At 50.8% G+C, this 12979-nt stretch overlaps 1 protein-coding gene across 5 annotated transcripts in view; it reads left to right on the top strand.

The window, feature by feature from the left end:
- The window catches only part of EPHB1 (EPH receptor B1), a 38109-nt gene that overhangs the window by 9158 nt on the left and 15972 nt on the right, over window positions 1-12979 (top strand). For all 5 annotated transcript variants that reach the window (XM_010187037.1, XM_010187036.1, XM_010187035.1 and 2 more), the window contains exon 3: window positions 11021-11176. In XM_010187037.1, the coding sequence (XP_010185339.1) occupies window positions 11021-11176 (156 nt within the window). The remainder of the gene's footprint in view (window positions 1-11020; window positions 11177-12979) is intronic.

Below are 12979 nucleotides of genomic sequence, written 5' to 3'. Positions count from 1 at the left end.
GTTAATGGTCTATTTAGGTAATTTCTGCTTGGCGAAACACATCTTTTTGGGGAAAATTGGGGTGCAAAGCTCCACATGCAAAACCCACCTGGCTCCCCTGACCTCCTCCGCTGCCCCAGCCCAGGAGCCCCGCTCCCACCCCGCGCCGCTGTGTCCGAGGCCCTTTGCTCTCGGCCGAGCCGGGATTGTTCTCCGGACAATGGCCGAGCCGCGCGGAAGCGGAGGATCCGGCCCGCGTCAGGCGGACGCATTGTTCCCACCCTTGTTTGCAAATGGCCAGCACCTGGCAAACCCGGTGACTCAGCCCGCGGCGTTTCAAGCCTTTCTAGAACTTTTTCCTTTTTTTTTTTTTTTTTTTTTTTTGCTGCTGTGTGCTTGCAAGGGATGCGGATCTTGCCCGTGTTCGGGTCTGCACTGCACTGCCTGTGGCAAGCGCTTCAGGAGCCATTATCTCTCCCAGTAATAATAATTAAAATTTAAAAAAACAATATTTTTTTTACCCCCCCCCGATGGGTAGTAGTGATAATAATTAGTTTTTAAAGGAGGGGTTTTTATACCAACTATCTAGTCATAAAAATAAACTGGACTTTTTTTCCCCCGAGCTGTGAGATAACTCATTGTGCAGGGCACGGTTTGGGAGCTGTGCCCTGGGGTTGCAGTGACTGCAACCTCTGTGCTAGGAAATGCCTTCACCAGTGATGTTTTAATCCGTGAAGACACCACAGGTGCATGCAGAGGAGGGATGGAGCCCACCAGAGTGAGGAGAAAAAGAAAATTAATCAGTGCAGATTACTGAGGGTTTAATTTTCTACCATCTCCAAACCCCTGTGTCTGCTACCTGGATCGTTCTGCACCCGGGCGGTGACAAATGGAGCGGTGCCGTGGTGCTAGCTCTGAGTGTGTTAAAAGTGGTCGTTTGTCACACCCAGTGTCTTGTATCTCAGAGGATGCTTGGAAAGCAGGAGCACGGTGATTAAATCAAAGCATCACTCGCGCACTTAAGCAGAGCTTTGGAGGAGGGCTGGGAGCCATGGGAAGACCCATCTGTCTTCAGCTGGTGCAGCAGACTCGCGGCCAAGAAATGATCCATGCCTTGCCTATCAGAGCATCAAACCAGACTAAATATTCACCTCAAATTAAGATGTGTAAACTCACAAGAGGAGAGAATTGATGTTCCCCCACCCTGGGCTCCCAGGGGAGCCTCACCCAGCAAGCAGCAACAGAGAAAATGTCATTAATGGTGTGGGGTAGAACTGCATCACTTAGTTTTCATGTTAAGTCTAGGACTCGCTTGTATGATATTTATTGTATGAAAATGGATTTTAGGAAGGAGAGAGCTGTGGGCTGGGGGTAGGAGCGGGTCTCCTCGGTGCTCTCAGTGTGGCCGTATCTTGCGAGAGGGCATCATGGGGCTCCTGGCAGCACCATCCCCCCCGACCAGGGAGTGGTGCCTTGGCTAACGCTGCCCTCGTCTTGCTGACTCGTCCTCCCTGGGGCTTCTCTGGGACGATGCTCTGCATGGTGCAGGCAAAGCTTTGCCATCTCCTTGCTTGTTGTGAGCTGTGGGTTGTGCTGGGGGCAGAGGGCTCTGACCTTGACTGTTGTTTCTGAGCTTTGCTGTCTAAAACTCGTCTGTAAAAGCAGAGGGGGTCCTGGGGAACCTATACACGAGGGGAATTGGATTGAATTTCCACCCTGACTTGACCAGCTTTCCTCTGCTGAGTCTGCAGCCCAGAGGACCAATTGCCTGTGAGGTGAGTCTTGATATCAGCTTATTTTGATCTGATTTTCTTTTATGTATTTATTACCTATCTGCTGCTAGGGGCTGTCATCTTCTGGCTAAACCCAAATCTTCCAGGTCTACCATGGGAATCTGTTTCAACATGCTGAGTGAGCGGGGCTGGTGGTGCCGGGATGAGAGAGACAGGGTGAGACGTGGAGCTATCGCAGGCCTCCTGCCTCCACACCCGATCTGCTTGTGAGCTCTTAATCACCTATAATTATTTAAGACAACTTATTCTTAGAGAGCCCAAAGTGCAAATTATGTTTCACTGCTAAGAAAAGCTTCCAGAGCTGCCTACACAGAGTAAATCCCCATGATCTCGGGTGGCTTTGACTTATGTGTAACAGATGTTGAGGATGGAGGAAACTATGGTTTTTTGCCTACTTGTTGCTAGTGCTGATGTGGGACACGGGTGGGGGATTTCAAGGAGAAGCTGCACTCAGAGGTGGGGTTAGTGGGTGTTGTCCCACCCTCTCCCACCTCTTGCTCTGTCCAGCAATGCTTGCAACCAACAAGGACCTGACAGTAGTTATGCTGGAGCTGAGTCGCGTTGCGTTACCGTAACCTGGTGTCTGCTTTGAACTCTCCTTTGAACCCCTCACAGGCAGGGATCTCGGTTTGTGCTGCTCGAGCCCCGGTGGGTGCTGAGGTGGGTCTGGCATGTGGGGTCTCTGAAACACCAACACATCCAATGTAGGATGCACATCTTCACTTCCTCCCTGTGCTCTTGATCCGCAAGGTGGACTCTGCCCTTGGGACTGAACAACTTTCACAGGATGGCATCATGCAGAGAGGAGAAAGTAGAAACTTGGCCCTGGCCTAATTTTCCATTGGTGGGCGTGGTGCTGCAGGAGAGCCTCAAAGGGTGAGGAATGTGGAAGGAGACCCAACTGTTTCATCTTCCTCGTAGCCAAAATTTCCACGGCCCCCCATGCTTTCCTATGCTGTTACGTTGGGGGTGTTGGAAAGTTGGGCTGAAGGTAGTGAGGTGGCAACTCGGCTAGCAGCTTACTGGGGAAATGTGCTTGGAAGTGACTAGTTTGGACTGGGAAAATTGTAAGAATAGAGCAGAGATGGAGAATGTGGATAGAGAAAAATAAGTAAGTGGAACGGAGATGGGTCAAATTTTCAGAAATTGCTTTTTAGGTGTTTTTTGGCTCCAGGAGATTAAGGCTGATAAGAGATGCTCGGCAAGAGCAGGGCAAGTCAATATCAGCAGCCACCGTTTAACTGCTTAGGGTGGGAAAGGAGGTGCTATTAAAAGAGAGAAATCATACAGAATGTATGTAAGTGATGCTCGTGTAGAGAAATAATAGTAAATTGCATCTGACTGCGGAAAATATGGCTTGTTGCCAAAAATGCCACTCCCAGGGGTGGAAGGGAGTGCGTTGCTCAGCCAGTGTGGGATGATGGAGATGGTTTCCCAGGGCCGGGGCCATGTGTGGGCAGGTGGATGTGAAGGCAGGAGCAGCCGGTGCCTCCGGTCCCCTGATCGGTGCCACGGTTCCCCTCGTCTCTCTGTGGCTGGGTGAGGAGGCGCCTTTCCTCCGAGGAATTGTAATTATAGCTTGTTCCGTTATAAATATTCATAGGGGAGCTCTCTTAATTACTTTTCTAATTAATTTCTTGCATGGGGCTCTTGGGGTGGATGAGCGATATGGGGGAGTGGTTGCACCTTGGTTGGGACATCCTTCCCTGGCTGAATCCATCCCCCACCTTGCCAAATCCATCCCCAGATGTGGTCCTCAAGCAGTCAACCAAACTGCAGCCCCTGAGGCTCATCTCCCCTGGGTTGGGCGTTCCTGTTCCAGGATGGGTCAACTGAAGGCACAATGTCCTCCAGTGCCACAGCAGGGACATGAGGAAGCCATGTGTTCGTGTGTCCCTTGCTGTGACGGCAGCGTGCGCCTGGCCCTGCGGCTGAAGCTCTCCCCCAGCCTCATCCCAGGGTGACTCATCCTTTGCGGTGTCAGCACTAACAAGGAACCACTTCAGACATAATTAATAAGCACTTGATGTTCTCTAGATTGAGGAGATACTGCATGGTGTGAGCTGGCGAGGGAGGAAAAGGTCCTTAATTAGTTCCTATGAAGAGCAGGAGATGTTTGCATCTCAGTCAGGAGGGGTTAGTGCTTTGGAGAGCCCAGGGGCAATGCACCACAATTTCCCTGTTGGAAGAGGGGCTGGAGTTATGGAGCAACGTTGGTGGTTCCTGAAATCCCTGGGAGGGATTTCATCATTTTCAGGGGATTTCTGACTACAGCCCCTGCCAGCACCTCTGTACGTGGGAGCACTCTGATGTCTACCACGAGTTTTCGTGGCAGCTCGCTTTCCTGCTCATTAGGTGTCTTGACTGGTCATGGAGGCGTTGAGGGGTGAAAGCGATGGGTTAAGTGGTACATGAAAGTATTGGCTCTTCCGTATGGTTTCCAATCTGTGTCCATCGACTCCCTGAGTCTCACATTGCTGTGTTTCATGGGGAAAATAATCTTGCTCTGTGACTGCTGTATTGAACCCGATGCCTGGGGCCTGATGCCTGTTTTCTCTTTAAATTGTTTTTTGTTGCTGGTGCAGGATGGGTTTCTTGGCTTGCTCCCCGGGCCTTAGCTCTGGATTTAATGTGCAGCAGCGATGTAAATGTTCAACTAGCGCCAGTCGGGGTGGGGAAGCACAGGAGTAGGGGGTTGGATGCTGCTGCTTATCTACGGGTAAATCAATCTCCTGTTTCCTTACAGCTCATCCCCAGGGAGAGCTGTGTTGTGGCATTTAATTTGTGGCTGCAATTGGCATAGCTCTCAACTGCCCCAGCCCTGTGGCCTCTGAGCAAAGGAAGGAGCCCGTGGTGGGCTGCAGCCACTGAATACATCTTTAAAGAGTAGTATAAGAAGGTTAAATAGCCTCAAATCATTGCTGAGAACTTCATCCCCCTTTATTTGTTGCCTCAGGTTAATAAACTTGGGCAGCATTAGGATGGTGAGGAGCACCCGGCACCAGTCACAGCTGTGGCCACGCAACCTCTGGTCACTCCACTGTAAACTTCCCTGCATATGTGGATAAATTGTCTAGCATTTGATCACATTATTTAGCATTTGATCATGTTATTTAGTATTTGATAACTGAAAGTGAATGCTCAGAGATGCAGTGCCAACCTCATCCTTCCCTGCATTGCCTCCCTCCTCATCTCCATAGTGGTGCTGTCATTCCCAAGGGGAATAGCTGAAACACTGGGGAGAAATGGAAACAGGCTGGGAACTGGGAGATCTGCATGAGCCGTGTTTAACCCCTGATTTTTGGTGCAAAAGTGCTGGAGCAGAAGGTCAGGCATCGTTGTTATGATGGCTGCTTTATGAAGAGGAAGGTGAGCCACTGATGACAGAGGAGCGGGGTGTGAGATGGGCAGCCTTGCGCCGGTGCAAAGCAGAAACTTAAAGCGAAGCAGAACTCAAGCAGGAGAAAAGCAGCTTGCAGAAGTGACCTTGAGAAGTGTTTTTTGTTTTTCTTTCTGTTGGCTGTTTTGGAGGGCGAAGTGCATTTCCCTGCTCTGCGGCGAGCTGGCAGCCTTGCGACGCCGTCTGCCCAGGGCGCCTGTGCTCTCCCCTTTCTCATCCAAGAAAGAGATCTGGGCCAGATTTCGTCTTTAGACCTTCAAAATGCCCCCAGCCATGAAAAACAGAGCAAGCAAAGCCCAGAGCAGTGGTTAAATTGGTAACCATGGACTCAGGAAGATGGGTGCCACAAGTGGTGAGCATCAGGGCATGTGGGAGCCAAAACTGACTTCTTCTGTGTCCTGCTGTGGGCTTAAACTCATTGTCTGGAGTCATGGTACCAGCTAAACAGTTGGTGTCAAAGCTCTTCTTCATCCAGAGACCCTGAATTTTCCCAAGCCTGCCTTTCCAGAGGAAAAACACTACTTCTGGGTGAGCATTGGCTGTGCTTTGCTACCAGCCAAGTATGCATAGCTCAGTCTGCAAGCACCCTGATCCGCCCCAGGGGAGCAAATCCTTGGTTGATGAAGGATGGGATTTTTGGGAGAAGTGAACGCACATGCACCTTGTTGCCTTTAATTGGCCTTGCACAGCTCCCTGCCCTGCAAGTGCCTTTGAAATCCTGCCCTGCACCTTCCCGCTTCGATTAATTTCTCATCCCTGAGAAGAGCCAAAAGATTTCGAAAAACAACCGCAAACCCTGAGAAGGGAAAAGCCACACTGAATTTTACTTTTCCTCCATGAATAAACCATAACGGGCCAGGCTGAGAAGCCGCTGCCTTTAATTCACATGTGTCCCAAGGCGGATCTAAACCTATTCCTCCAGAGGTGAAAGGCTGGTTTAATTAACCGCCTGCATCAGGAGGAGCCGGGGCCTCGTTCCTCTGTGCACCAAGGAGGGATGCAGCCCGTCGCCCGCAGGATGCAATCCCAGATGCGGGGAAGCTCATGTTTATCTCATGACTTTCTCCCTGTAGCTTTTTTGTACCTTTCAGTGCTGAAATACAGGAATGCAATGCAACGAGGCAGGTGCTGTTTGTGATTATGTTGGGTGAGCGCTCGGCCCCGAGGCGGGAGTGGCTCCGGGTGATCCAAAATAGTGAGAAGTGGTGCGTATGACTGCAAAAAATGGTGAAGTTTGCACCAAAATGAGTTTTTTTTCTCTCCCTGGGACAAGGCTCTGCAAGCGTCCGAGAATGCTTTGGGGATGGGGATGCTTGAACTCTGCCATTTCCCCATCTGAACCATGCTCCCCACCCTCCCCCAAGGACTGGATGTCGGAGAGGAGATTTGGTGGCTGATGGGGTGTTTCAGGGCCAGTTCTGCTCCTCGTCTCCCTCTTCGGTGTGGTCAGGCAGGCAGGATGCGTGTGGTGGGTCCCCTCCCACCCCTCTTTGCCACAGCACGGCACTGCTCCCAATGCAGAAACCTCTCCGGATTAATTTGCCGATGACTGGTGGAGGGTGGCACGGCAGTACACCTGCCAGCATTACCGGCTGCCTGCCGAGCTCGCTGCGGCTGTGGCAGGTTTGAGGCGCTCAGGAAAAGTGCTTGGCTTGATATAAAAGGGAATCGGCTCATTAAAAAGCAGGTATGGGGGGAAAAAACCCACAAAACACTCCCCTCCCCAGTAGAGATTCAAGGGGAAGGGATGACAGGTGAGTGTCAAGTCAGGGATGCAATTAAACCTCCGGCAACAGGCGCCCGCTCCCTGCTCGGCTGTTTGCGGGGAGGGAGATGAAAGTGGGGTGGGAAGGCAGCGCCCTCGTTGCCCTTTGAAGACAGGGAGATGGCAGCTCCCTGGTGCGTGGGTGACAGCTCGCCTGCTTCGGCTGTTTTTTCCCCCAGACTGCAGCTCCCATCCCAGGCATCATCATCGTATCAAAGGGATAGAAACGCAAAGCCATCGGTTGTGTTACACCCCACGGCAGTGCTGTGGCTCTGCTCCCCCTGTGTGTGTGTCCTTGGGGGATGTGGTGCCACCAGTGTTGCCTGCCCGGGAGGGTGAGCGAGAGCTGTGCTGGCAGCCGGGAGTGCCTGCCCCTGCAATCACAACAGCCTCTAAATATCGTTTTTATATAGTACGCCGTTTTGCGTGGGTGTTTGTTTGCCTGGATGGTGTCTTTCAGCTGAAAGCATCTAGGAGGGCTTCCTAGCCTGCGTGCAGGCTGCATGTGAAGGCAGCAGGATGGGGAGGAGAGCTGCCTTGCTGCTAAAATACCCGTAATTAGGGCTAATCAGAAAATCTGCATTAGAAAGCTGAAAAGTTGATGGGCTTTTTCTTTTTTTTTTGTGTGCTTAAAGATGCTTCAACATTTTGTCAAAGGTGTCTGCTAAGGGTACAAGGGGTTTCTAGCAAGCATTTCATCTCTTCTTTTTAGGTTTTGTCCAAAATTGTGAGCCTTGTGTAGAAAGTGTTGGTTTCAGGAACCAGGTTGTTTTTCTTAATGAAAAATTGTCGTTTGCAGAAAGGGAGGAAACGGCCTTGAATCCTTTTCCAGTGTAATTTAAGTGCAATGAGCTGCAGTTCTTCCTTTGGTCATGGCCTGTGGCATCCTCAAACCCAACAGGGCACCCTCCCCATTGCCCTTCTCCTGGGGGTGCTGGTGGGTGCCAACCATGCATCTTTTTGGTGGATCATCCAGACTTTTGCAGTGCCTTTGCTCGAGGCAGTCCTCTCTGCACCTCCAGCTTGTTTGAGGGCATCACTTTGTGCAGCACAGTCATTTCTAGCTCATATTTTCCTCACCTGTCCTGGTGGTGTGACCATGGGCACGTGCATGGGCATGCTTAAAGATGTTGATTTTGACCTGCAAAGATGTCGGACCCAAAAAGGACCCCCAAACAAGCATGGATATGGGAAGACTTGGCAAATATCATTAGTTCTGCCCCAACAGGGACCTCAGGGGCATGGGAATGATGAGACGGCACAGGCTTGGTTTCCTGAGAGCGAAGGGAGCTGCATGGGGTGCCAGTGAGGGCTGGTGGGAGGAGGTGGGGAATTGCAAACTAATTCTTTGCAGAAGCTCGTATTTTAAAACCTGATAAGGAAAAGTGCCACTCTGCATCCCCAGGGAGCTTTAGAGCAAGTTAATATAGTGGAGATGTCTCCTTTCTTCCTTTCTTCTTTTCTTTCTTTCTTTTTTTTCTTTTTGACTAAAGCTTCCCTGAGAGAGTAATTAAAAAGTGCAAGTTCCAGGTGCTAACCGAAAGGATTTAGTTTGGAGAATGAAATGCTTGAATGCCCCTGTGTTTGTACTCTTTCTGCAGAACGTCTGGTTGAGCTGTTGACGGCAGCTTGCCTTGGGCGGGAGCAGGGCTGGATGAGCATGGAGATCCCACTTATCCCCGGCTCTTTCCAAGACCCCCAGTACCCAGGTTGCGGGGGGGTTTTGGTGCTGAGCGGGCAGCCTCAGCGAGCACTGAAGCTGCTGATCTTCCTGAGCACGGCTGGGTTTGGTGCCTCATCATTTACAAACACACCCCTGGTGCTTAAACATAAAGAAATGGATAGTTAAGCACATCATTAATCTTATCCAGCCCACGTAATCAACAATCCATTAATTCTTTTCCGGGCTGAAGCGATGCAGATTGCACCGCAGCCTGGGCACCGGCAGCGGGAGCCGGCTTCCGCGGGGAAAGCTGGAGGCAGAGCCTCGTCCCGCGCACGTCCGAGGCGCTATTGCAGATCCAGCCCTTGCCAGCGCTGGGAAACTTCTTTGCAGCAGCCCTTAAATCAAGGCAAACACTGCGCTTGCTGTTAGCGTGGTGATTTATGGCTCCCTCCCGGGCTCCAGCCCTCTATCTGAGCCTTACGCCCAGACTACATGTTTACTATCCAATGGATTATGGATCCCACAATGCGCGGGTTTCCATAAATCACATCGCAGGAGGGTTTCGGCTTCATCTTCGCCGTGAGGTTCATGGTTCAGCTCCCCCAGAAAGAAGGGGGATGCGGGTAGCAGTGAGAGCAGAGAGGAAGGAGGAAGGTATCAGCCTCCCCTGAAACTGTGGGAGGCTTCAGGCAAGCACAGGGTAATTACAGGAGAGAAAAGCTAATTGGTAATAATAACAATTAAGAGCCACGTGCCTGCAGATTACGGGAATTTGCAGATAAGCAAAGTGATAAAAGAAACCGGAGGACACTGGCTTGCAGTGTACTTTGTTCTGGTGTTTTGACAAGCATTGCTTGGCTTAATTGTGATTCCAAATTTCAACCGACCCACTGACGACCCACTGACATGGTCCTGTGCTTAAACCAAGGTGTGTTCATAGTGCTGTGACACTCTCGACCTCCTCTCTCTCTTTCCGTGGTGAGGAGGAGGAAGGGCAGGATGAGATGGTGGCTGGTCCCTCTGGGATGCCACATCCCCACTTGACTGTTAAAGCCATTGGAAAGAGGGGGTTTGTCACAGCCAGTTGCATCCCTCAGATGGGGGAGAAAAATCCCCTAAATAATAAAATTGTTAAATATTGTTTTGGTTCATGCTTTTTTATCATCTTTTAATATCTGGAAAGACTGTGTGAGCAAGAGGCCTTCAGGAGTTTTGAATGACAGGTTAAAGGGCTCCAATAAAGATTAGATGGTCCACTATCTCCCAAGGAAATTGCATCAAAGTGGTTACTCCTGCTTGCTCCTATTAATTTCCTCTTCGTGGCTGCTAGGAGATGCCTCATATCCTGATGCAGCAGACAGGGGCTAAGAGGCACTTTCCGTTATCTCAATCATCGCCGTGTTTATGAGACACTTAGTGTGCTTCTCTGCAGGGCCCTGCCATGGAGCTGACAGCATCAAGGGGGCAGAGCTGGGAGCCAAACGGAGGTGGGACCACTGTATATGTGATGCCGTGAACTACCTCGCCCTGACTGGGTGGTGGACCTGCATATGGAGGTCTGCTCCTTTGGGTACATGTGCTAAAATATGGGTGCTACCTTCTGCAGCCTTAAGTTTTGTAGGGGTCACCCAAGGGTTTTGTTTGACATGGATGGATTAGCATCTCTTCATCTGGTTGGTGAGGACTGGTGGGGTGGGACAGGGACGAGGTGCCCCATCTTTGTCACTCCAGCTTCACCCTCTAACTGCAGAGCAGCAAGACACTTGTGTAATGAAACCTCCCACCGTCACGAATTAAAGCCTCGCCGTAACCACAACTGGAGGAGCAACTTTTAATTTATGATTTAGTTGTCATTTCCTGTGTGCGTGAACTCAAGAGGCTGAAGGCCAGGAACGTTTTTAGCCCCAGGCTGTGGGGTATTAATGGGATTGACCCATAGGACACTGTCATGGATGTTGCGTCAACTTTCTTATTAAATATTCCAATTTTGCATGGAAAAAGAGCTGTGAGACCTGAGCCGTGCTGTTGGGATGGTGGAAAGGGACATTTCAGATCAGCAGAAGGGGAATGCTGTCCTGCCCCTGTGTGTCTATGTCCCTGTGGGTGCTGCTGGGAAAGAGGGTCCTGCAGCCTCCCACCATCCCCTTGTCCAGGTATGAGCGGCAGGGAGCATCATTGCTGTGTGATTTTAGTGTTTTCCTGGATCCTTCCAAAATAATTCATGCCCTGCGTGGAAAATTATGTCCACCTTTGTAGGAATGTCCTACCCTGTTTAGCTTTGATACAGGCGTGAAGCTTTTCTGTGTCTTCTTTCTTTTGTTTCTTAATTTACTTTCTGCTCCATTCCAAGGACAGGCTTTCGCCTCCACTCTGGGACAATTCAACCCCCAACCGCTCTCCTCTCCTTTCTCTTGCAGCCTGCCCAGCAGGGACGTTCAAGGCCAGCCAGGGCACAGGGCTCTGTGTGCCGTGCCCCTCCAACAGCCGCTCCACCGCAGAGGCCTCACCGGTCTGCACGTGCCGCAATGGCTACTACCGGGCAGATTTTGACCCACCGGCAGCTGCCTGCACCAGTGAGTAACAGATTGGGGTTGGCACAGGGAGGTTGCAAGGTCTCACTTCCCTCCGCTGCTGGGGAAGCAGTAGGTATAAAGCCTCAACCCATGAAGTTTTTAATCTTATTTTCTTCTCCTGTCTTACTGCATAGAGAGCAGCTGGGTGAGCATCTGGCAGCCAGCTGAGGTCACCCCACTGCAAAGGTGTAGTTTTGTGGCTGGGGTATTGACTACCCATCCCTCTCCATGTGGCACCTCCTCCATGCGCTACAGAAATGCTCCTCACACCAACACAAATCCCTTCACCGCTGCGCCAGCATAAGCAGATGATGTCTCATCACCCTTTGCTCTGCTTTCCCAGGACACCACTGTGGCATGCACCAAACGATGTGCCACAGAACGATGTGGACGGCCCCACAACCTGCCTGCCATTTGAATTTATACTTCACCCTGGCAGTGGCAGTGATGGCAGGGAGATAATCCCTAGGATAAATTAGAATTTAAAGTTATCTGCTGTGCCTGTCTTGTTCATAGTCTTGCACATGGAGTATTCTTTAACAGGGGGAAAGGGTGCATTAAGCATTGGTATTCAGTGTGGCGTTGCGTGCGATGCATCGCTGCTCGGCTGCCTGCCCGAACTGCCTGAGAAGGCAGCAGTGGCCTGAAGTCTGACTTCTGGTGAGAAAAGAGCCCAGGACAGAAGAAGGAGCTGCTGTGCTTTTTACCCCACTGGGAACATGAATCTCAGCCTCATTTCTCCCTCCAAAATACACTGTGAATCTCTTTGATTCAGCCATTCAGGGAGCTTTAGCACAAGGATGCTCTGCTGGTGCTGGGAAGTGCCCAAAATGCACATCAGAAACCAGTAAAAGAATTTACATGTTTTGTGGATCACTTGAGCTGTCAGAATGGACCAGGTAGTCGGCAGGTAGCACAACTGCAGATAAATCTATGTGTCTTTATTATATCTTGTTATGAAGCTGATTTACAGTATTGCTGTGCTATAGGAATACAGTATGAAAAAATCCATTTTCTGATTTTTAATTCTTCTCATCGACTCTTTTTACAAGGCTCTAATTTGAGGTGCCAGCTGTTCACCGACAGTTTCTCCATGTCAGAGGAGTAAATAACAGTGTGGAGCTGCTGGCACTGCCCTGAACCAGAGCCCTTCCTGAGGGCAATGCCGGCAAGTGCAGGTCCTGCCCCATGCCCCTGGCAGGGAAGGGAAGGGGCTACAATTAAAGCTGGGGGCCACCCATGGCCACCCGGGCTGGCTGGCAGCTGGACCTCCATGCAGGGTGACCTCTCCATCCCACCCGTCACCCCTTGCAGATGAAGCTGCCTCTGCCCAGTCCATCCCCAGGCACTAATGGGGCTAATTTATCTGCAGCCACTAATGATGTTCCCCAGCACACACACACGTGGAGGGCTCCCCTGGGATGTTTTTCCCCAGGATGGAGCACACTTTGCTCTCTTAACCTTTCCTTGCAGGTCAAGTCCTCCATCACTTTTATTGCACCCCCCATCGTGGCAAAGTCCTTTTTCTTCCTCAGAAGCACAGCGCTGAGCCCCACTGACATGAGTAATTAATCACTCTTCTTATTTAATATAACCTGACAGCTGAATTTTGTGGGTTTGGCTGCAGAGCTGTCCTGGCTAACCCTAAATACTCCAGACCTGGGCAGACATATGTTTGTTCCTCGATGATGCTCTCCCACCTGGATTCCTCCTGAATCGCTCTCTACGGACTCCGATCCCTTTCTGACAGCGCATGCAGTCGGAGCCACATTCAATTCCCGTCCTCCAAAGCACTTGCAATGG

Source organism: Mesitornis unicolor, unplaced genomic scaffold (genome assembly GCF_000695765.1).
Source record: "Mesitornis unicolor isolate BGI_N332 unplaced genomic scaffold, ASM69576v1 scaffold33386, whole genome shotgun sequence".
In the NCBI taxonomy this organism is placed as follows: Eukaryota; Metazoa; Chordata; class Aves; order Mesitornithiformes; family Mesitornithidae; genus Mesitornis; species Mesitornis unicolor.
The sequence above is the reverse complement of the archived record's forward strand: the minus strand, read 5'-3'. Positions and strand labels throughout refer to the sequence as shown.